The 23,108-nt window shown below is 36.8% G+C and overlaps 1 protein-coding gene across 2 annotated transcripts in view; it reads left to right on the top strand.

The window, feature by feature from the left end:
- LOC129227546 (neurogenic locus notch homolog protein 1-like) overlaps nucleotides 1-23,108 on the top strand; it is a 145,938-nt gene that overhangs the window by 8,863 nt on the left and 113,967 nt on the right. For both annotated transcript variants that reach the window (XM_054862125.1, XM_054862124.1), the window contains exons 4-7: nucleotides 5,535-5,771; nucleotides 7,573-7,671; nucleotides 12,442-12,543; nucleotides 18,499-18,594. In XM_054862125.1, the coding sequence (XP_054718100.1) occupies nucleotides 5,535-5,771; nucleotides 7,573-7,671; nucleotides 12,442-12,543; nucleotides 18,499-18,594 (534 nt within the window). The remainder of the gene's footprint in view (nucleotides 1-5,534; nucleotides 5,772-7,572; nucleotides 7,672-12,441; nucleotides 12,544-18,498; nucleotides 18,595-23,108) is intronic.

Raw genomic sequence — 23,108 nt, 5'->3', positions numbered from 1 at the left:
GACTAGAGTCTCTGCTACGGTAGTAGCCTCTTGATCTGGAATGGGATATGCTTCCGGCCATTTGGTGAAGTAGTCGATGGAAACAAGAATGTATTTGTTCCCATCAGCAGTTCTTGGTAGAGGACCCAGGATGTCGATCCCAATTCGTTCGAAAGGAGCTCCAACGTTGTACAGATGTAGCTTCCCTCTGCTTCTCTTCTTCGGTCCTTTACGAGCAGCACAGGCGTCACAAGAATGGCACCACTTCTCCACGTCATCCTTCGCCTTGCTCCAGAAGAAGCGCTCCCGAACTTTATTGAGAGTTTTCAAGACACCAAAATGTCCTCCAGTCGCACTACTATGTATTTCTTTCAGAACATCTGAAATCCTGGATCGAGGAAGTAGTAACTGCCACCTAGATGTCTTGCCGTCGTCAGATTCCCATTTCCGGTGTAGCACGCCGTTCCGTAAATGGAGTGAGTTCCATAAAGCCCAGTATCTTTTTGTTGCAGGACTGAAGATGGAAACGTCCTGCCAGCTAGGGCGTCGACTGTCACTTTCCATGAACTCTAAAATTGGTTTTATGTCGGGGTCTTCAAGTTGATCTTTTCGAACTTGGTCATCACTCCATGGATCAGGTTCTGATGATGTTGGAGTCACTGTCACCTGATAGGCGGTAGGGCTAGTCGTTCCATACTGTTTCTCGATTCGGGAACAATAGTGGCAGTTCTCAGGACAGGGTCTCCTTGATAAAGCGTCAGCATTACCGTGAGATAACCCTTTTCGATGCTTGATCTCCATGTCATATTCCTGGAGCCGCTGTATCCATCTGGCTATCTGGCCTTCTGGATTCTTGAAGTTCAAAAGCCAAGTTAACGAGGCATGATCTGTCCGAAGCAGAAATTTTCGGCCGTAGAGGTAATGATGGAAGTGTTCTACAGCTTTCACTATGGCCAGTAACTCCTTTCTGGTGACGCAGTAATTTCGCTCCGACTTTGATAAGCATTTGCTCCAGTAAGCGATGACATGTTCATTTCCGTCAATTTCTTGGGATAAAACAGCTCCGATGCCCTCGTTGCTCGCATCAGTGTCCAGGATGAAGGATTTTTCAGGCTGAGGATAGGCGAGGATAGGCGTTGATGTTAAAGCCTCCTTCAGTCGTAGAAATGCATCTTCGCATTCTTTGGACCATTCGAAATTTTGCTTGCTCTCCGTCAGCTTATGCAAAGGTCGTGCAATGTTGGAAAAACCCTTTACAAACTTCCTGTAGTAGGTGCAGAGCCCCAGGAAACTTCGCAGCTGATGGATGTTTTCGGGACGACTCCAACTCCTGACCGCAGATACCTTCTCTGGATCGGTTTGTACACCCTCAGAAGAGATGATGTGACCAAGGTAGTTCACTTCCCGGCGGAACAAATTACATTTGGACGGGCTTAACTTCAGATTGGCTTCCTTAAGCTTTTGCAGCACCTTCCTAAGATTTGCCAGATGTTCTTCGAAGCTGCGCCCCACGATGATGATATCGTCTAAGTAGACCAGACAGGATTCGTAGGAAAGTCCTCTTAACACTGTCTCCATAAGACGTTCGAACGTAGCTGGTGCATTGCAGAGGCCGAAGGGCATCACTTTAAACTGCCATAAGCCTTGTCCAGTTGTAAACGCTGTCTTCTCTCGGTCATCAGGGTGTATCTCAACCTGCCAGTAGCCGCTCTTCAAGTCCAGGGTCGAAAACCACTTGTGTCCGGAAAGAGTGTCTAAGGTGTCGTCTATCCGTGGAAGAGGGTAACTGTCTTTCTTGGTGATTTCATTCAGTCGTCGGTAATCGACACAAAATCTGGTGGAGCCATCTTTCTTTCGGACCAAGACGATGGGAGAGGCCCAAGGACTGGATGACGGTTCGATTACATCATTCTCCTTCATCTCTTTCAGGAGGGTCTCAACCTCTTCCTTCTTGGCGAACGGTAGTCGTCTTGGATGCTGTTTAATAGGGGGGTGTTCTCCAGTGTAGATCCTATGCTGCGTTAAATTCGTACGGCCAACATCCTCCGATGTAGATGAAAACAGATGCTTGAAGTCGTCCACCAATTGTTCCGCAGCAGTTCTTTGATCTTTCGATAATGGCGCACTCCCAATTAACTTCGATGTCAAGGACTCAGAAGACACAGTTTCGGGGGAATTGATTCTTCTAATAATGCAGTTTACTGGAGTACAAGTTGCTAACACTTCACCTTTCCGGATATTCCTTGGCCTTTCACTCACGTTGGCGACTCTCACAGGAATTACATCCTTGGAAAGGTCCACAAGCGTAGATGCTACCAGCACTCCTTTTAGGTTATTGCTTAGGTTAGGGTATTCAATGAGTCCAAATCGAAAACTATTGCTTTCTTCAATGGAGCCAGGTATTAATGATTCTGACCTTGAGGGAATTGATAAATCTGTTTGGGCTATTATTTGATGAGCGGATTTCACATCACTTGCTGCAGGGAAAACGGCTATGTCTTCTCTCATCGAGTGCAGCTCATTAGTCTTGAAGTCGAGAGTGAAGTCATATTTCTTCAAAAAGTCCAATCCGAGAATGAAGGGGTCCGTGATATTAGCGACGAATGCCGTATGATGGTAGGTGGCATTCCCAAACACTATTTCCAAGTCCACTTTACCGTCAATCTCGATCTTGTCACCTGTCACAGTCTGGAGACTTACGCGTGGCGATGTCCACAGCAGTTTCAATCCAAATTCACGAGCCACATCTGTCCTAATGATTGTCACATTGGCTCCAGTGTCAACAATCAGTCTGCAGGGGTTCCCATTTACATGTGCGTAAATGAAAAGTCCATCACTGCCACTACTAGAAGAGGAAATCTGCAGAGCTTTAGTGGTGGTGATTTCCTTCCCTCGCGTAGCTTGGCGAGCCGGACAACTCCTTCGTAGGTGTCCTTCACTACCGCATTTCCAGCACTTCTGCTCTTGTTTCTTTTGGGCTGTTATGCTGCTCAAATGTCTTGTCAAGTCACCGAGTTGTCTCTCAAGTTCAGCGAGGTGGGACGACCTGGAATCAGACTCATCAGCTTCCTGAGTCCGGATTAGATGGCGATCCACACGGGTTGCTTCTTGGGCGGCCTCGTATCTCATCGCATACATCAAAGCGGATTTCAAGTCGTTTACATTCGCCATCCGGAGGGCCTTCTGGATCTCAGGATTCCGAACTCCGTCGATGAAGTAGTTGAGTGCCAGGTTGTCCCGAACATCCGCAGGACAGTCACAAAAAGCAAGATGAGACAATCTCTCGACGTCCGCCGCTAGCTCTTGCAGGGTTTCCCCGGTTTTCTGGAAACGGGACTTCAACTGGAGTCGGCTGAAATCTTTCTGGCACTTCTCACCGAAGCGAAGCTCCAACGCAGATGTGAGGGCGGCGAAATCCAGGCGCTGGCTGTCCGGAAGGGTCTGGAGAATGTCCGCTGCGTCACCTCTCAGGGATGCTGCAAGATGACAGGCCTTGGTAGCAGAGTCCCATCCGTTCGCTTCCGCCACTATCATGAATTGAGTTTTGTAAACCTGCCACGAAGTTTTCCCATCAAATGTGGCAAGTTTAATGGACGGTCGAGCAACCGATGTGGGAGCGCCAAACTGTACAGAGCTGCTTTCCGCGGTCGCCAATCTCCTTTCCACGTCCTTAAAGATCTCTTCTTTTAGTAGATGAAATCTTCTATCTTCAACTTCAAATTTATTTTCTACAGCATTGAGTCGGCTTTCAACGGTATTAAATTTTTCTTCAATAGCATCAACTCGATGCTCTATGTCATTAAATTTATTTTCCATCACAGTCTTTACCGAAATAAGGTCGTTTTTAATTTCTTCTTGGTTAGACGTTAAGTCCTTTTTCAGCACCGTTAAATCGCTTTTTAACTGGTCTTGATTTGCCAACATACTTGCAGTCAGATCACTTTTTAATTGTTCTTGATTAGCCGCCATATCATTTTTTAATTGTTCTTGATTAGCCGCCATATCATTTTTTAATTGTTCTTGATTAGCCGCCATATCATTTTTTAATTGTTCTTGATTAGCCGCCATATCACTCTTCACAGAGGTGATTGCGTCAAGAAGTTGTTTTAATTGTTCATCCATTGCGCGAGTAATCACCATAAAAATAAAGTCCTAATTCAAAAAAAAGTCTTTATGAAAAAATGTCCAAAGTCACTTACTCCAAGAAAGTCCAGAAGAAGCCCCACGTTGGGCGCCAAATTGTAACGGATTCGGTGCGACTTCCACTTTCTTGAAATGAAGACACAGTTCTTGATAAAAACACAGGAAATTTATTTACACTATGTACAGGAAAGATCTTCAACAACTGCTAAATTATTCATCAGCAATTAAGCAATTATCACACAACACCGTAAACTCAACGTTTACACACGTATTTACTTCCAAATACGAAAACAACACAGCGAAATGCCTCGCTATCAACAGAGCAAAATGCTCTCCGTTCGGTTCGAAATCCTCAATCGAAACTAACTGTTTACCCATCGCTAACGGCTTAAATACACCGAAAAGAATTTTCCACAACATTCTACACGTTTCCTTCGGCTTCCCGAAATGCGTAGACCGTTATCAATGAAAAGAAAAAATAAAATAGGGGTCGTATATTTTAGCCATATGAAAAAGGGGTTGTATATTCATTACGGGAAACTATTTACAGGTTACGTTCCTACAATAATTACTATTTACAGAATTTGTAACAATATAATACATTTTCAATGTACCAATCCAATGTAATGTGTTATTTTGATCCCGGTTAATCGAATATCCCACTTATTAGAATATTTTTTCGTGGCAAAATGGCTATTCCTTTAAGCGGGTTCGACTGTATATATTTCCATTTATCACGTAAAAAAGTGACTTTTTTACTGTAATTTAAATTAATCTGTATTATTCAACACAAAATATTGTTACGATGCACAAAATTATGAGAGAGAGGGTTAAAATAAAACAAGTTCGGTACGCATAGCATGAAGTAATAATAAAAATGCAGCACTGTAATAGTACTGTACAGTAAGTACGGTAATTATATTCAAAATTTAAAATATGAAGATGGTGATGATTTACGCTATGCAATCAGATTGTTATCAGTCTTCCCCTGACATTGCATGCGCGTCAGGAAACTCATCAGAAGAAGAAGAAGAACAAGAGGAATAGAGGAATGAATTAATTCTTCTACTTTCCGCCGAAAATCTTCGTGTGGTGGGCGAGGGGATTCGCGTTAACTATGAAATTCTTCACTCGAGAAAAACTCGCCTTATATAGCCATTTCGCGTTAGTCGAATCGCGTTGTAGCGGGAGTCGACTGTATACCAAATTTACGTTTTCCCAAGCAATTATGGTTTTTCTGATTGACCCTTGCACAGTGCACGTATCCAAATGCAGATATCTCAAACTTTTCTAATTCATTGGCCAGTGAGTGTATAATCAGGCTCTCTGTAGATTTATTTCACTTTGCGACCAAGACAGTTTTGCCACAACTATAGTTGTCACTACTTTAATACTAGTTTTTTGTTTTCTAGCTGCCTGTAATGAAAAGAACCCATGCAAATATGGAGGTAAATGTGTGGATGGCTTCTGCCAGTGTAAAAACGGAACGGCCGGGACATTCTGCCAAATCATTGTAGATTGTTCCAACAATGAGATCTGTGGAAGAGATGAAAATGCCCTTTGCCTGTATGATGAAGAACGTGAAGAAGCCTTTTGTAGATGCAACGGAACCGGACTCATTTTTGATGAAAATAAGAAAAAATGCGTTGGTAAGTATTTGTGATTTTTTCATCAGCACTAATTTTAGCAATGAATTAATTAGTGCAAGTTCTCGTCAGACAAACAAAATTACTGCATTTTTAGAGAACTACATGATTAACACACTGCAAATTCGCAGTACACGTTGCAATTACGATTGAAACACTTTTATTCAGAAAAAATGTCCCAGTTTCCGCAATGTGCACTAAAATGTGTTCCAATTGAGTTCAGTTAAAAAATAAATAAAAATTAAAATTAATTTGAATTTTAACACCTGGAATTCAAATTATGTTTTTCGCAATCACGAGTGTGTGTGTGTGTGTTTGTGTCTGTGTGCAGGTATGAGTGTGTGGGTAGTTGTGTGTATGAGTGTTTGTGGTAGGGGGAATCTGTATGTGTGTGTGTAGGCATATGTGTTTGTGTCTGTGTACAGGCATGAGTGTGTGGGTAGTTGTGTGTGTGTATGTGTAGGTGTCTGTATGTATGTGTTTGTGTATGTGTGTAGGTGTATGTATGTGTGTGTATGTATGTGTGCAGGTGTATGTATGTGTGTGTATGTGTGTGTATGTGTTTGTTTGTACGTGCGTGTATGTATGCGTGTAAGTGTAGGATACTGACGCAACCTGTAGATGGCTTTCACTATAGGAGCAGCATCGTGAGGAGCCGGTTGACGGTGGCGCTGCAGAGGGTGCTGGCGGGAAAATAAAATGATAGCACATCAAAACAGTCAAATGAAAGCAATAAGCAATCGTGATTGCTCAAAAAAAAAAAAAAAATGTTCTGAAATGTGCTCCGAATCTGTCCACAATGTGTCCCGCTCAGGATGTTTGTTAAATTTAAACTTGGCAACACACTTGAGAACAGATTGGCGGCACATTTGAGAAGAGATCGGAAACACTTCTAAAGTCATAGCTTCTATTCGTAGAAATATAATTTCAACAAGCTTTCTCAAACTATCAGTCAATAGAATATCTGAACATGATACTAGTAGAAATTTCGTTGCAAAGAATCGCTGGTTTTAAGCAAAATACTAGTGAGCAAAAACCACTGACATAATCAAAGGAGTGTTCCAAGGGGCACCGAATGAGATTTTAAACAATCCGTGTAGCACCTCTTTTATTTCTTCGAAACGCATGACAATGACTAATTTTGATTTTGCATAACACGTATTTATTCCACTTAAGATTCATGCTTTGTATCCGCCTAAGTTAACTACTCTGCTAATTTTATTCTCACCGCTTTAAGATTGCTTATATATTCAGATTAAGACGTCTGTTCTTTCTGTTTTAGACGTACTTATTACGTTTTAGACTTTCTATTATCTCTGCTTAAGATTTACTTATTCCACTTAAAACCTATTTATGCATTCTGCTGAAAACTTACTTATTCTCTTAAGCCTTTTTTTCTTGTTATCTTTGCTTAAGAATTACTCCACTTAAGCCGGATTAATTCTCTGTGCTTAAGCATTACACCGCTTAAATCTTATTTATTATAATCTGTTTAAAGCATACTCCTCTTGAATTTTATTTATTCGCTCTGCTTAAGACTTACTTATCCCGCTTAAGACTAATTTATTCTCTCCAGCTTGCAGCTATGATTTTTTTTATTTATCTGTTTAAAGCATACTCCTCTTAAATTTTATTTATTTGCTCTGCTTAAGACTTATTTATCCCGCTTAAGACTCATCTATTCTCTCCAGCTTGCAGCTATAATTTTTTTAATTTAAATAATGTGTTATTAAAGGCTTCCGTGAAAATGCTGTTGTTTCTGTCATTGGCGTGAATATTTTCTGAATAAAATATTTTTTCACAGAATGTGACTGCGCAGAAAAAGGAGTTTGTTCTCTGGAAGAGGGAAAGAAAGAATGTTCTTGCATTCCAACCTACGGTTCAATTGGAGGAAAATGTACAGGTAAATTTATTCCTACAGAGAAATACCTATCTAAATTGTACATTGTCTTTCTCAAGTGTGATTACTGTATTTGTGTAATAAGCTTTCTTACCTTAAAGCAGTGGCTTTCGATCGTAGTTATTCTCCTAGCATTATTGATTCAATTTATAATAAGCTAACTAAGCCCTCTCATTCTGACAGGGTTTCTGCTTCCAATGCTTCCTATAACATTGTTTTGCCTTATTATCTAAAAGTCAGCCATCAAATTGCAAAGATTTTGAAGAAGTTTGGTTTCGATATAGCTTTTTCTCCTGTAAATAAGATAATGTTTACAAACTTGAAGGACTCTATTGATTGCCATAGCAACTGGGGTATTTATAGCATCTCCTGCAAGTGTGGACTTGTTTATGTTGGACAGACTAAACGTGCTCTCAAGCACCTTCTGAAAAAGCACGAAAATTATGTTAAACATAAAGAACTTGCTCGTTCTTCCATCGCTCAGCATTGTTGGAATTCTGGTCACTGTTTTGATTTTTCATCTGCAAAGATTATTTGTAAATGTTCTTCTGTTTATGACCTCGGTTTCTGAGAATCTTACTATATTTGGAAAAATTCTCATTCTCTTATCAATGATTTTTCCAGCACTCCATTTTTTCATGATATTTGGAAGCAATTTCTATAATTACTTTTTCGATTTCTTCGTTGTCTTTCACTCTTTATGTCTCCTGGCTTCTGATTGGTTGTCTCTCCCCCTTGCTCTGAGCCCGAGGTTGACATGTCGTTTACTGATTGGTTGTTTGTTGTCTTGTGTCCTGAATTCCTATTGGTTGGTCCTCTTTGGTATAAATACTGGTGTCCACGTGGTCGTTGGCAGTTCTCTTGCAACTTTAGGTTGCGTTGGTAAGCTTTTTGCACTGATGAAGAGGCTCCATTGTAGCCTTGAAATAGCTATATGCATTATTAATTTTCTTCAAAATTTGTGCTTTATTTACGTTGGTTTTCACTTTAATCATATGGTATTTGTGGCATGTTGTTTATGACAATCCAGGTTGCTGATAAAGTCTTGCTCTATAAAGAATTTTTATGTTTTTAAAAAAAAATTGTGATACTTATCTACTTATCAAATTCTTTTTCCAATTGGTACAATTTTAGCAAAAGGCTTGTAGTGGCACTAACATTGAAAACTGAAAATGGCGTATGTGGAAAAAAAACTACCAGGGGGTGGAGGTGAGAGTTCATACCTCAGAACCACTGGTTTTAGCACATTTTTCCGATTCTAACCGGACATTTGCTTCCATGTAAAGACTGTAATGACCAAATCATCACCACCCAGAAGGTAAATTCTGGTTGTGCTAATGACAGGCACAAATCTGGATATCCTCTAAATCTTTTCAGAACTACAAAAGGTTCACATGTAGAACTGTACTAACATTACGAAATGAAAATATTTTTAGTAAGGATCAAAATAAAATACGAATTATATTTAAATCTGAAGTAGTTTCTTAAAACGAGTTATCTTTATCGGTGCAAGGCTGATGGGGCTATAGGGGGTCTGTGGCACCGTTGAGACACCGGTTCGGGTCAGATAGGAGTGGACAACGGAAATGGTGTTAGACAAGACTTTTGACTAAAGTTTCGCGCAAATCCAAGTTTTTCGTAACAGAACGATGAACATCTGTTTTCGGCAAATTTAATTGTTCTGACATCAAACGAACACTCATTCGGCGGTCTTTGTTCAGCAAATCTCGCACACGAGGGACATTATCGACCGTTCGCGATGATGATGGACGCCCAGAAGGAGCCTCATCCTCCCGGCCGTCTTTGAACGACTTGTGCCATTTTTTGACCTGCTAGTACGGCAAGCAATCATTCTTGAAGGCCTGAGTGAACTAATCAAACGTTTTCATTGCCGTCTTTTGGAGTTTGACGCAAAATTTTATCGCATAGCATTGTTCCAAAGTTCTCTTCATGACGAGGCTCTGCGGGGAGGTTCACTAAAATTGACCTCCCACCGCTACGAGAGTTCGTAGAAAACTGAACCTGGTGTCTCTGCAAAGCGTAGAATCCCCCTTACCACTTCCAACAGGTTGCGCAGGTGAGGGCAAACACGGCAAAAAAAAAAGTCTCATTACTTTTGGGACAAACTGTATATTTATTAAAAGTACTTTGTGATAACATGCAATTCAGGTAAAGACCTGTTGTTAGACGTATCAGCTCAATTAGAACTGTGTACAACAGAGGAGTAACATAAATTTCATACATCCATCCACTATAATATTAAAATCTGTTCGCGTCCGTCGGTCTGTCTGTCTGAAGATCGATCTTCTCGAGAACCACTGCGAATCGGGAGTCAAACGAGATACCGATCAATTCAAAATTTTCCAAAGAAAACAATAGGACCAATCTCATAATTGTACGACTTTAATTAGCGGAGATATTAACATAACGCTTAACGTTAATAAACGTTAATTAATATAACGCTATTCAGGAATTTTTATTTCTTTCCTGTTGCCATTTTGCATATGGGTGAGCAAATAAAATTCTAATTATTGTGTCAAAAGAGATTTTTTTGGCTGCTGTCCAAATCTTAAAACAACGTTTCCATCTAGAATTTCATTTTTAATTAGTTTAAAATTGGTTGCTCTATTCGGACATTTATCGTCTGTCCTTTCTTATTTTTTCACATTCAACGTTCTTAACTCTTTTCAGCATATGAAAAATGTTTCTTTAGTAATGTTTATTGATTGAAGTGTAAGTTTATCATTCACCGGCCTCATATTTGGGTACATTTAGGATGTGCGACTAATTATGTTTATTTTGTTGGACTTTTTTCCGTCACAGGGGTGAGTTTTCGAATTGTAATAAATCTCTTTTTCCTTCCTGTTTCGATTTTTGAAATACAGTTTGTATCGTTAAAAGAACACGTTAAATTAAGATTGTTTGGATGTCTTTAAGTGAAGCAGAGTTGAACAAAAAAGATTGTTTTTAAGGATTTTAACTAAAGCTTAATTGGAATCTGATGGCTTGATATTAAATTAATGCTTATTGGTATTTAATAAGTCTTGGTGCTTTAGTTTCACTTAATCAACAAAAAAGTGTGTGTCATTTTATGTAAAAAGCTGATTGTAATTGTACATAAATATTTCAGATATATTCTATCAGATTTAATTCAGTATAAAGTGAGCACATATTATAGTTGAAATTGCATATATTTTCATCTTTTGTGCTAATTGAAAATACTCATAACTTGTATTATTAAATAATATGATTAACGTTAAAGAGGTTTTTGCCAAAAATATGCTCTACTGGTGTTTTGCAAACCTTGCATTACGCGTAATTATTTACTCCTTAGCGCTTTAGAAACTGATGTCAGAATAATACAAAAACATCAATTGAACAGCTCTTTCATTTTTTAAGTAGCCCGTGCAACGCCGGGCACGCAGGCTAGTAGAAATATAAATTTCATTCATAAAGTTATTCCCAATATCACCTTTTACACCAACAGAAATTATGTATGTTTCACGTCGCTAATGAGTCAAAATTATAATTAATATCATTGATTTTTTAAAAAGTATTTAAATGAAGTTTCTCATGGACTAACTTGCTCAGATTTAACTGAGCATTTAACACCGATAAACCAAGCAGTAGGTAGGTTTAGGGTTTTTTGAGGGTGTTAAATGCCAAACGCTACTTGCACTGTATAAGTAGCACTCAGCATTGCCATAGCGACGACCATATGTTTCTAAGTTATTTATGCTTGCTATGGGGTTTTCTAAACCTTTTTCAAGTTTGTAATTGGCATTCAGAGGCAGCTTTTTAAACGAAATCTGTCTGAAATAATTTGCCTATTGTCTGTGAAAATCATGACACACGTGACAGGATTAGATCCTTAATTCTTTCGAAATTAGACTATCTGCACTTTTTCACATCTACACTGTCCATCTTTCCCTGAAGAATTTCTGAAAGGCCACTTTTGAAGTGACTTCAAACATAGTCATCCCAGTCTGTATTATATGTTCTCTACTTTCAAAATGAGATCCATTTAATACCCTCTTTAGTTCCGGAAGCAACCAGAAGTTACAAGGAGCCATGCCTGGAGAATATGAAGGTGGGTTAAGCAGTGGAATTTTAGCTCATTCTGAACGTGAAGACGATGTTAAAATGACCCAGTTTTGGAGATAGGAGTAAAAGATATTATTTCGAGTAGGAGAGCAGGAATACCCAAAACAAAGGTTTTTTGGTTAGCAGAATGATGGATTGGATAAGAGATTAAAAAAAAAAAAAGTAAAAACAACAATAAACTTAGAATCTCTTAGGTTTTGCAATATTTTTCATCAAGTGCTAATGCTATACATGTATGTTCATTTTCATTACTTGTTATGTTATTCGAGAAAATTGTAATAAGAACTAGAACTGAACTGCGATGCAAATAAATATTGTAATGATTCCGCAAAGTTCGAATATTTCGAAATTTACCTGTGGAATGTCCCATACGTAACACTGAATACTGTAAGATATATAGGCGTTCCTTGTAACGGCGAAACACGTGTCTGCAGTAATCTGCAACTTGTTTTTTTTTTTTTTTTTGACGTTGATATTTCTTACTTTACTGAATACTGTGTTACGTAAATTATGCTAAACCACAATCGGTTTAGGACGTCATAAAAATCTTTGTTGGAAATATACGCATAGGTAGATCCGTAAGCTTAAAATTTCACTGTATAAATAAACCAAGTCCGATTTTATCACCAGTTGACATTGGATTAACTGATTAGATTTTACTCCTTTTAGAATGCAATTGCGGAGATAAAACGAGGAGCTGTTACTATCTTGGAGGAAGAAATAGGTGCTTGTGTGAAAAAGGTTTTGCTGATAAAGACGGGAAGTGCACAGGTACGTATGACAGTTTCAGTGATTAAAAATTACCTTTTGTGTTGCATTGAAGGATTTTTTTAAGCCTAAGAATGTTTTAGTATTGTTTTCACAATATAACAAGTTGATGTGTGAATCACATGACTTCCTTTTACTCCAATTTAATGTCATTTTCTCATTATTGGCAGTTTTAATGTGATTCAATAGTTTACTCTCTAAATATCACCAACAGTGGCCAAATTAAAACCAGATTTAAAAAAAAAACGCCAAATTTGTCGCCAATTTGGCGACAAAACTGGCGATATATCGCTGGGGCGATATATCGCCCTCATCGTCGTCGAAAATCGACGATAGAGGGGCGATATATCGCCCTCATCTATCGTCGAAAAGGCTGGCGATATATCGCCAAGTGTCCGCCAAATTACAACACCACTTGAGATTACATCGAAATTAACAATGATTTCCCCCCAAAAAGGGGCAAAAGACCCTCTTTGGAACATCCGAATGCAACCAAAAAGGAAGGTGAACAACTAGACCCCACCAGGAGTCTAAGTACCAAATTTCAACGTTCTAGGGTAGTCCGTTCTTGAGTTATGTGACATACATACACACATACACACATACGCACATACATACGTACATACAGACGTCACGAGAAAACTCGTTGTAATTAACTCGGGGATCGTCAAAATGGATATTTCGGGTGTCTGTACGTTCCTAGGCACATATCCACGTGTGGTCGGGCTGAAAAATAAACTCAACATTCATTCGGGGGTGAGAAAAACGGAAATTAAGGCCGATTTTTGAGTGAAATTTTTTTCGCGAATACAATACTTGCTTTTTACTTTCTTCTATATCTAATATATAGAAGAAAGTATTGGATTCGTGCAAATTTTCGAATTTCGAATTTTGACGGATTCGAACGTTTTGAGGTGTGCTGAGTCCATTTCGACCATTTTTGGAAAATGTCTGTCTGTCTGTGTGTGTGTGTGTATGTATGTATGTGTGTGTGTGTGTGTGTGTGTGTGTGTGTGTATGTATGTGTGTCACGTCTGTGTGTGACCAGTTTTTTGTGGCCGCTCTACAACAAAAACTACCGCATGAAATCGAACGAAATTTAGTACACATATGTGCCCCTATGTGAACTTGTGCCCATTAGTTTTTGGCGTGAATTCCTCCAAGGGGGGTGGAGCAATGGGACGTTTTTCGAGTTACGCGTGCTTGCTATTCCTCAGGAAGTTACTGGCGGAATCAAACAAAATTTGGTCCATATGTTGGTATTATCAGGAACAGGTGCTGATTCAATTTTGGTGTCAATAACTCAAACGGGGGTTGAGCTGTAGAACGTTTTTTGTCGTCATTTGTGACTGCTGTATCTCAAGAAATAATGAATGGAATGAAAGAAAAATTTATCGACAAGTAGCCCTTAGTGGGTATAAGAACTGATTTTATTTTTGTGTCAACAGCTAAAAGGGGGGTAGCGCAATCACCCGTTCTTTTTTTCCATTTTGAGTGCCCTATCTCAAGAAGTAATGCTACGTTCTGGTTGAAATTTGGAATATATGTGAATCCATATGTAAACAGGCTTTGGTTCTATTTTGACGCCGATCGCTCCAAGAGGTGTTGATTTTTTTTTTTTTTTTTTTTTGCGAATAAAAATATTTTTATTAATGCAACAATAAGAAAGATAAATCGTAATAGATTGTCGTCTGCATATTTCTCGTGATTTTTACTTTCTTCTATATCTAATATATAGAAGAAAGTATTGGATTCGTGCAAATTTTCGAATTTCGAATTTTGACGGATTCGAACGTTTTGAGGTGTGCTGAGTCCATTTCGACCATTTTTGGAAAATGTCTGTCTGTCTGTATGTGTGTGTGTATGTGTGTGTGTGTGTGTGTGTGTATGTGTGTCACGTCTGTGTGTGACCAGTTTTTTGTGGCCGCTCTACAACAAAAACTACCGCATGAAATCGAACGAAATTTAGTACACATATGTGCCCCTATGTGAACTTGTGCCCATTAGTTTTTGGCGCGAATTCCTCCAAGGGGGGTGGAGCAATAGGACGTTTTTCGAGTTACGCGTGCTTGCTATTCCTCAGGAAGTAACTGGCGGAATCAAACAAAATTTGGTCCATATGTTGGTATTAACAGGAACAGGTGCTGATTCAATTTTGGTGTCAATAACTCAAACGGGGGTTGAGCTATAGAACGTTTTTTGTCGTCAATTGTGACTGCTGTATCTCAAGAAATAACGAATGGAATCAAACAAAATTTTTTTGACAAGTAGCCCTTAGTGGGTATAAGGGCTGATTTTATTTTGGTGTCAACAGCTAAAAAGGGGGTAGCGCAATCACTCGTTCTTTTTTTCCATTTTGAGTGCCCTATCTCAAGAAGTAATGCTACGTTCTGGTTGAAATTTGGAATATATGTGAATCCATATGTAAACAGGCTTTGGTTCAATTTTGACGCCGATCGCTCCAAGAGGTGTTGATTTTTTTTTTTTTTTTTTTTTTTGCGAATAAAAATATTTTTATTAATGCAACAATAAGAAAGATGAATCGTAATAGATTGTCGTCTGCGTATTTCTCGTGATTTTAATTGTATGGAAATGATAGGAAATATTATCTCAATGATTTAAAATTTTTAACTGTTGCCATCTTATGTTTGTTAACAAATAAAATATTTGTAATTAATTCAAGCAAGGCTTTTAAAATAATTTTCAATTTTCGCTCTTTGCTTTGCTTTTGCAATAATTCAGACATTGGGATAGTCGTCAAGTTTTTGCATGTGTAATTTTGTTTTTGTTGGGAATATTCATAGACTAATAATAAGAGTAGACCGAGCTTTCTCATTCTTGCTGATGAAGAAAATTGGTTCATAGATGTATCATGTGACTAGTGGAAGGTCTTGGCGAAGACTTTGGCAGCATGGTTGCTAGATGGCAGCATTATCTATAGTTTGGCACTTGACATGTATTTTAAGACAATGTGTTTTCATTAAAAAAAACTTCCAAGTGCAGAGATTGAACTGTTTTTCTTTTAGTTATGCACTATTTTGACATTAGTAATAGTTTTTGATCAGTTTTCGGTAACTTTTATTTCATTTGGAGCTGTCAGCGTTGGCGTAAACGTTTTGCGTTAACGCAAAAATGTACTAATCGGTATCTTAAATTGAAACTGTAGGTAAAAATCTTACCGTTTGCCGATTCTTCTTGGTCGTTTGCATCTTTTATTGCTTAGAGAGTTATTGAAATTGACTAAAGAAAATGCACAATACTTAAACGAAAAACTCACTATATTAACAAAATATTTGCAACTTAGAATAACAAATTTACAAATCGGACTCCATAAAAGATCATTCTTCCGTGTTCCATAAATTCTATTTATTTTATTTCGCGCTGGCGTTGATCGTCTGCTACGATTAACGCCCGTTGTTGCTAGGATATCCACCAGTCACATGGTTTGGTTTATGAGCAGCAAAAGGGTTGCCATAGCTCGGTCTACTCTTATTATTAGTCTATGGGAATATTGCTTCCTCGTCAAGCATGGGGAGGGATCAGGAAAAAAAGAAAAATATAGAAGAAAGTTTCGTGATGGCCACAACATACTAGTAATTGTATGGAAATGATAGGAAATATTATCTCAATGATTTAAAATTTTGAACTGTTGCCATCTTATGTTTGTTAACAAATAAAATATTTGTAATTCATTGAAGCAAGGCTTTTAAAATAACTTTCAATTTTCGCTCTTTGCTTTGCTTTTGCAATAATTCAGACATTGGGATAGTCGTCAAGTTTTTGCATGTGTCATTTTGTTTTTGTTGGGAATATTGCTTCCTCGTCAAGCATGGGGAGGGATCAGAAAAAAAAAAAAAAAAAAAAAAAAGAAAAATATAGAAGAAAGTTTCGTGATGGCCACAGCATACTAGTTTGTAAAAGGAAGTAAAAACAGTACTCTTATTTTTATTTTCCTTTGATAAGCTTTATTGCAACGTGCCGTCGGTTCAGTAAGACTGAAATTTCTCGATTTGAAATTAATAAAGAAATAAAATGGCACATCTTATGTTAAATTGCGCTTCCATTTCTAGAGTATTCTTGGCTATGTGCTTCGTCTACATATTTGAACACAAAGTGTCGTCAAACTAGCTTATACGGAGCTCTGATTTAACGAGAACCCGGATTTAACTCTTCAATGCGTGATTTTTTAAAAGCACTTCAAAATATACACTCCAGCTTTAAAGTTATATTTAAATCATGAAATAAATATTTAAAAATAGCAAAATTTCTTTAAAAATACTAATCACTTTTCATAATGCACTCAAAAGGCCAAATTACTTTTCTGGGTCAGAAAGGACAATTTCAGTATTCCTGTAGTTTTCAATTATTCCAAGAAAAAGACTTCACAAACGAAGAAAAGCTCTACTCAAGTCATGTTGAGAATGTTTTATCACTATGTAGCTTTCAATCATATATTTGAGTGTTGAAACATGCATATTTTTCTTAATGGGAAAGTTTGGTTTGAAATGATCGGCAATCGGGTACAAACAAAGAAATCCGATCTACATACGGTTACACCCCCAGTAATTGGCAGGTCACCAGTTATTGGCACTTCCAACAAAAATGCCCTAAAATAAGATGCATATCCAATTTTTTAAAAGTAGAAGTCTATATATCCACTGAATGTACATTTACTTTAAAGATTATAACTTCCATTCATGTTGCTAAATGTTAGCAGAGCATAAGAAAGATAAACATTTGTGGCTTGTGTCAAATCAACCATTTTTGTTGCAAAAGTTTCTTCTCTGGCTTAAGGGAAGCATACGTATCAATCCATTAAAATCTGGCTTAAAATATATTTTAAACTTTCGTTGTCAAAAGTTTTGTTTAGTTGAAAGGTGTTACTTTGAGTGTGTAGAAATATATTTTTGTCCCTTTTTGGATTTCTGAAATAATGATGGATGCCATTTAGTGGTGCTTCAGTATTGCTAGTCTCCAATAATTGGCACATGTGCCTATAAACACTAATGTGTTGTGCAATATGTCACTAGTTTGATTTCTGATACTTTTGCAACAACTATATCACATGGGTTCTACTATTGATTTGAATCCTACAGAATATACTCTTAAAATTTTAAGAGAATTAATAAAAAACAAATATGTTTGGCCATCAGTAAGATATTGCGACGGTAGAGGATCGGTTCATTTATTATGGTCCCTTAGAATCATCAGGTCAATGTTCCTAATGTTCCTTTTTCTGTGGAAACAGCTGTAATTCGTAAAATCGAAACTGCATATCGACTAATGAAACAGCAATAATATCGATATTTTCTTCTATGCAACACTTCAAATTTAATTTTATTTCTCTAAAATACTTTTTCAACGTCAAAATGTGTAATCTAACATTAATTTATGCTAAAAATCCTATTTTAAATTAACAGCGATTATGCTTCTTATGGTGATAAAATGCGTATGTAATCTAAAAGTGAAAAGTTAAGTGATTTTCCAGTGATTACTGGATCACAAGGTGTCATACACTGGGGTATCAAGAGCCAGTTACTGGGGATTTTGGTAACTTTTTATAAAACTATTTTTATAAAAATATCATTTCAAATATTTTTGATTTTAGTGAACTAAATAGATGCACAGATGAGCATTGTTTAATGCAAAAATATTTGCAAGTGAATATTTTTTTTCTAAGTAATGAAAACAGAGGTAAATTTAAGGACAAACTCTTAAAGTGCCAATTACTGGGATCGTTACCTTATTATATTGTTAAAACTTTAGATTTAATTTTATGCGTAGCTCTTTTCAGCTACTTACTACAACATACGAATCGTCTTAGAGCTTGTGTAAAAAAGGAGTCATTTCATGCATTTGTTTCGAAATTTGGGCAAATTTATCAATAAAGACATTTAATGAAATCCGTTTTATTTTTTTTTCTTGTTAAAATTTATATTTTTACTTATTTGTTTGCAGAATGCTCTTGTGGACATGGTGTCTGTTCTTTTAAAAATGGAGGAAAACAATGCCTTTGTTACAATGACTATAGTGAAAAAGATGGACAATGTGTTGGTAAGTCAAAAACATCTCTACATCGTTAAAACTTGTGCACGTCTGTCTGTCTATCTGTAAAACCTTCTCTTTCTTCCATCCGTCCATTGTTTAACGTAGGTGCTGCTGGCTTAGGACGTTCAATACAATTCTTGCCGCTCTATCTGTCCCTCTAGAGAGAGAAATAATTAAAACCTATACCATATAAACTGCCCGTTTAATGGACAAACTTCCGGGTTAACGCCATTTTTACACTGTAAAAACGATTCAGAAACGTTACTGCAAAATAATAGACATCTGGTGTGCCCAATTTCTTCCAGTAACATATCTTGGAAAAACCAGGAACGTTTTCCGCTAAAAGTCAGTAAACTTTCTGAAAATAACTTTGAAACTTTATGAAGAAATGCGAAATCTCCCCTATTAAAGCCAGTCATGTCTCTAGAACCTTCTAGAAAAATTAAGTAGGTTTAGTGTTATTGATTAAAACTTTCCTGATTTACCAAGAAGGCTTCATAAAAATCAGAGCGACCACGGCCAAAGCTATGCAAGAAGGAACCAGCCACATCTCTTGCCTGCAGTTCCTGCCTTGCAAAGCTGTAGTCATCCATTTACGTTTTCGCTCATCATTTAGAGCTTAGTCAACCTGGACAGGCCGTAAACAACCATAGGCCGATACACTTAATAAACACGCTCATTCAATCCTTAAACTGGTTGCTAAATATATTTTCCACAACAGTGAAAAGTCTGCACGCGTGCAACTTGTAGCGATTCAGGAAACTTTTTTGTGAAAATACTTGTTTTTACGGGGAAATAGGTGAAAACGTGTGAAATCCCGAGACGTTCCACGGAAATAACCAGTAACGTTTCAGAATTTTTTTACAGTGTAGGCGGGATGTCACCAAATGCGAAGCGGGAGGTGGCTGCTGGCTGTATTGCATCCTCGGCTGCTTCCGTTTTCAGTCACTTGTTCACCAAACTTTTTTCTGAATCCTTGCTTTAATTTTTTAGCAGTCACAATGAAAGAAAAAGAACGCTTAATCGCACAACACCTTTTGAAAACATTGGCACCGAGAATGAATCAGCATCTCGTTCTTTCGAGATCTAACTGCATACTAAATTTTGTCCAAATCCTTACTTCAAATTCTGATGTGCAGCAGTTGTAAATAACGAGAGAAATTGCTCCAAATCCCCTTGGAGTTCTTGACGACAACATAAGCTTTGGTACTTTGTGAAGTTTACTTTGCTCCATTTTTTATTCGAATCCTGTCGTTGCTTCTTCAGACAAAACAGCTACGCGTGAAGAAGAAAACGTTCTATTGCTTCAATCCCGTTCGAAGTATTCGCACCAAAAACTCATCATCTTCAATACACACAAGGGAACATGTGTGTCCTTCCGATTTAACCCCTTCAAGACCTGGTGTCCGGTATACCGGACAACCACTTTAAACAGCTGCTAATCATTTAATAATTGATTTAATTAGTTGATTTTTTTTGTAGTTGACTCTTTACATTCTGCTCATTATAATCTGTGAAATAATTTTTCGTTTTGGGATTAACAAAACTGACACATAAGGATTGAGAGATAGAGAGTGGCTCATTTTTCCAACCATGGATTTTCATCTGAAAAGCGAGGCTTTTTTTCCTGATTTTAAAAAAAATATGTAATCTTTAATTAATCATTTCAAACGCTTATATTATGTTTTATAATTGTTTGTAGAACATTTTATAATGAAGATTGTTTGGTATTTTATCGTTTTTGTATGTGAAATAGGGATTTCAAAAATATAAGTCCGGAATATTAAACGTGTCATAATTTTTTTAATTTTTCTCCTATAAACTCAAAATTTTGGGTATGAGATACCCTTTACCATAGTACACTGTGTACCAAATATCAACATTTTTGGTCAAATATTTCATAATTCCGACTGAAGGGGATAATGTAGTGGGGTCATTCCATGTCAAGTGATCCAAAATTCGACTAATTTTTCAACTCACATTTTTGCATTTCTTTGAAATTTGGCTCATCGATTGTACCCTTCATGCTCATCTAAAGTCCAAATTTTTAGATTTTTCTCTCTTTTATTTTTCTATTTATGAGACTTTGATTTTTAGAAAAACCCTCTTTTTTTTCATGGATGCTTGAACGTATATAGGCGATAACTCAGCACCAAATATAGATAAAAAGATTTGGTAAAAAGCATTTTCAAGTACGTTAGCTGCTTTTTAATATGATATGCAACATTACTAATTTGATGAATAATTTTATTTTAAAAATTTATATTTAAATTTAAAATATAAATTTTTCAGAAAACATATAATGATTTTTTTTTAATTCCTAAAACTTTTTGTGTATTTTATCTTTATTTGTGCAAAATTACAAGTTGGGATCTCAATGGGATCACATTTGTAGGAATTTTTGAATGAAATTTAACTTAAGAAATAACGATATTTTTCAGATTCTATTGGGAAAGTAATTTGGGTAAAAAAATAGGGTTCTCTTTCTGGTGATCGTCTAGTGAGTAGTAAGTAAGCATGACTATCTTTGAAATGAGCTGACATAAACTTGTAGCTTGGTTGGTGCCCCCCCCCCCCCCCGCATCAGCACTTTTAATCTTTATTTATTTATTTATTTATTTAAGTTTTCAAAACGTAAAAAAAGTAAAACAAAAATGAAAGAAAACTAAACAGACAATAATTTAACAGTAAACTTATTAAAAGGTGGTAAATATTCTTCTTTAAAACAAGACGAAGTATATCCCTCCTCCCCTCCCACGCACCCAACAACGCATCTGACTACTTTTTAAAAAAATCGACTAAGTTTAATATTAAAAAAAAATATTTTAATCGGTGCGCTTTCATTGTTTACGCTTCTGCCGATGACATTACAAATGATGAAATGCCATTCACTGATGCCATTCGCAGATCACAATATTTAATTCGCTTCTTAACGCACATGCGTTGTCAACAATATGGTTGGTAGCAAGCGTAGAGCGCAATATTTAATTCGCTTCTTAAATATCACAACGTGGAAACGCGCCATGTATATCAGTCAAGATGCGCCAAAGTACATCATTTGTGACGTCATAAGAACCACGCCTTATTTTCAGAATCTGACACTAAAAAAGATTAATTAAAAATGAAGCGTTGGGAAAATGAAAGTTTTTTCTCGCTTCATGTTATTTATTTACAGTCGGACCTCCATATATCGAAGTAGCAAATTTCAGGAAAAAAATTCGATATATAGAATTTTCGATATATAGAAACGATCTTATTTTATCGTACACATCTCCTAAAACACTAAAATTAAAGTTAAATTTCGTGTATAAAATCCAATTTCTAATTTATACGAGCATCGGATTAAATAAAAATTGAAAAATAAAAAAATAACAGAAATTACATTTTTGCGCCGTCATACATCTTCATTCTTCTGCAATTAACTTCATTCGCAATATTAGGGGAGTTTCGTTTTGACAGTGTAATCGAGAAAGAAGTAAAAAATCATTCTACCTAACTTGAATGATTTTTACTGAAGCTAAAAAGACTAGGAACGATAATCAACAGACAAAAGGTATAACTTGAAACTGAATTTACTGTATTACTGGTTACAACTTAGATTTGAAATAAACTTGAGGGAATTTAAGAACTCCAGAACGGAGCAACGACCTATCTGCACAGCCCTCAACCCCAGATTCTTTATGAGATTCGTAGCAACCTTTAATAAACATAATTTTCTCCCCTAATTTTCATTTTTCATGAGACAGTCTAAAGTGGAAAAAAAAATCTACGAATATCTCGAAATTTTTTTCCGATATATAGAGATTTTTTCGATACATAGAAACAATTTTTCTATGTAATAAACAGAAATTTGCTGGGATTTCGGTATATAGAAAATTTTGATATTTGGAAGTTCGATATATGGAGGTTCGACTGTATTTATTTTTTTGCTTATTCTATCAATTTCAGAGACTAAAAGTAGTACTTTTGACTGAAGGAAACAACTCCATGTTAAACTTGAAATATGTAAACTACAGTCGAGCCCGCTTAAAGGAACAGTCAATTTTCCGCGAAGAATTACTCCTATAAGAGGAATATTCCTTTTAACGGGACTAAAATAATAGATATAAACGGTTTGGTGCATTGAAAATGTGGTATATTGAAAATGTATTACATCAAGTGGGACATTTTTTTAACCGATATTCTAATAAGCGGGCTAGACTGTATATTTGAGGTTGCCACTGAACATTTTTCATGTACAGTACAAAAGTAGTCTTAAACAAGCACTGTCACTTACAACTGTTCACTTACGTCATTTTTTTTCTGAATAAAGGGGATATGAGCAGCCATATATATACAGTTACGCGAGGGATGCGTTCCAAGACCCCTCGCCAGGGTCGGATTACTAAATAGGCAATGTAGGCCTAGGGGCCCTGAGGTCCTGAGGGGCACCGGAGAAATATCAAAGTTGCAAATACAAAAAAAAAAAAAAAGTTATATTTTCTTCAAAAAAAAAGGGGAAGGGGGTACTCCTTCCTTGT

The sequence above is a fragment of the Uloborus diversus genome, chromosome 8 (assembly GCF_026930045.1).
Source record: "Uloborus diversus isolate 005 chromosome 8, Udiv.v.3.1, whole genome shotgun sequence".
Taxonomy (NCBI): Eukaryota; Metazoa; Arthropoda; class Arachnida; order Araneae; family Uloboridae; genus Uloborus; species Uloborus diversus.
This window is presented reverse-complemented; position numbering and strand designations above follow the sequence as displayed.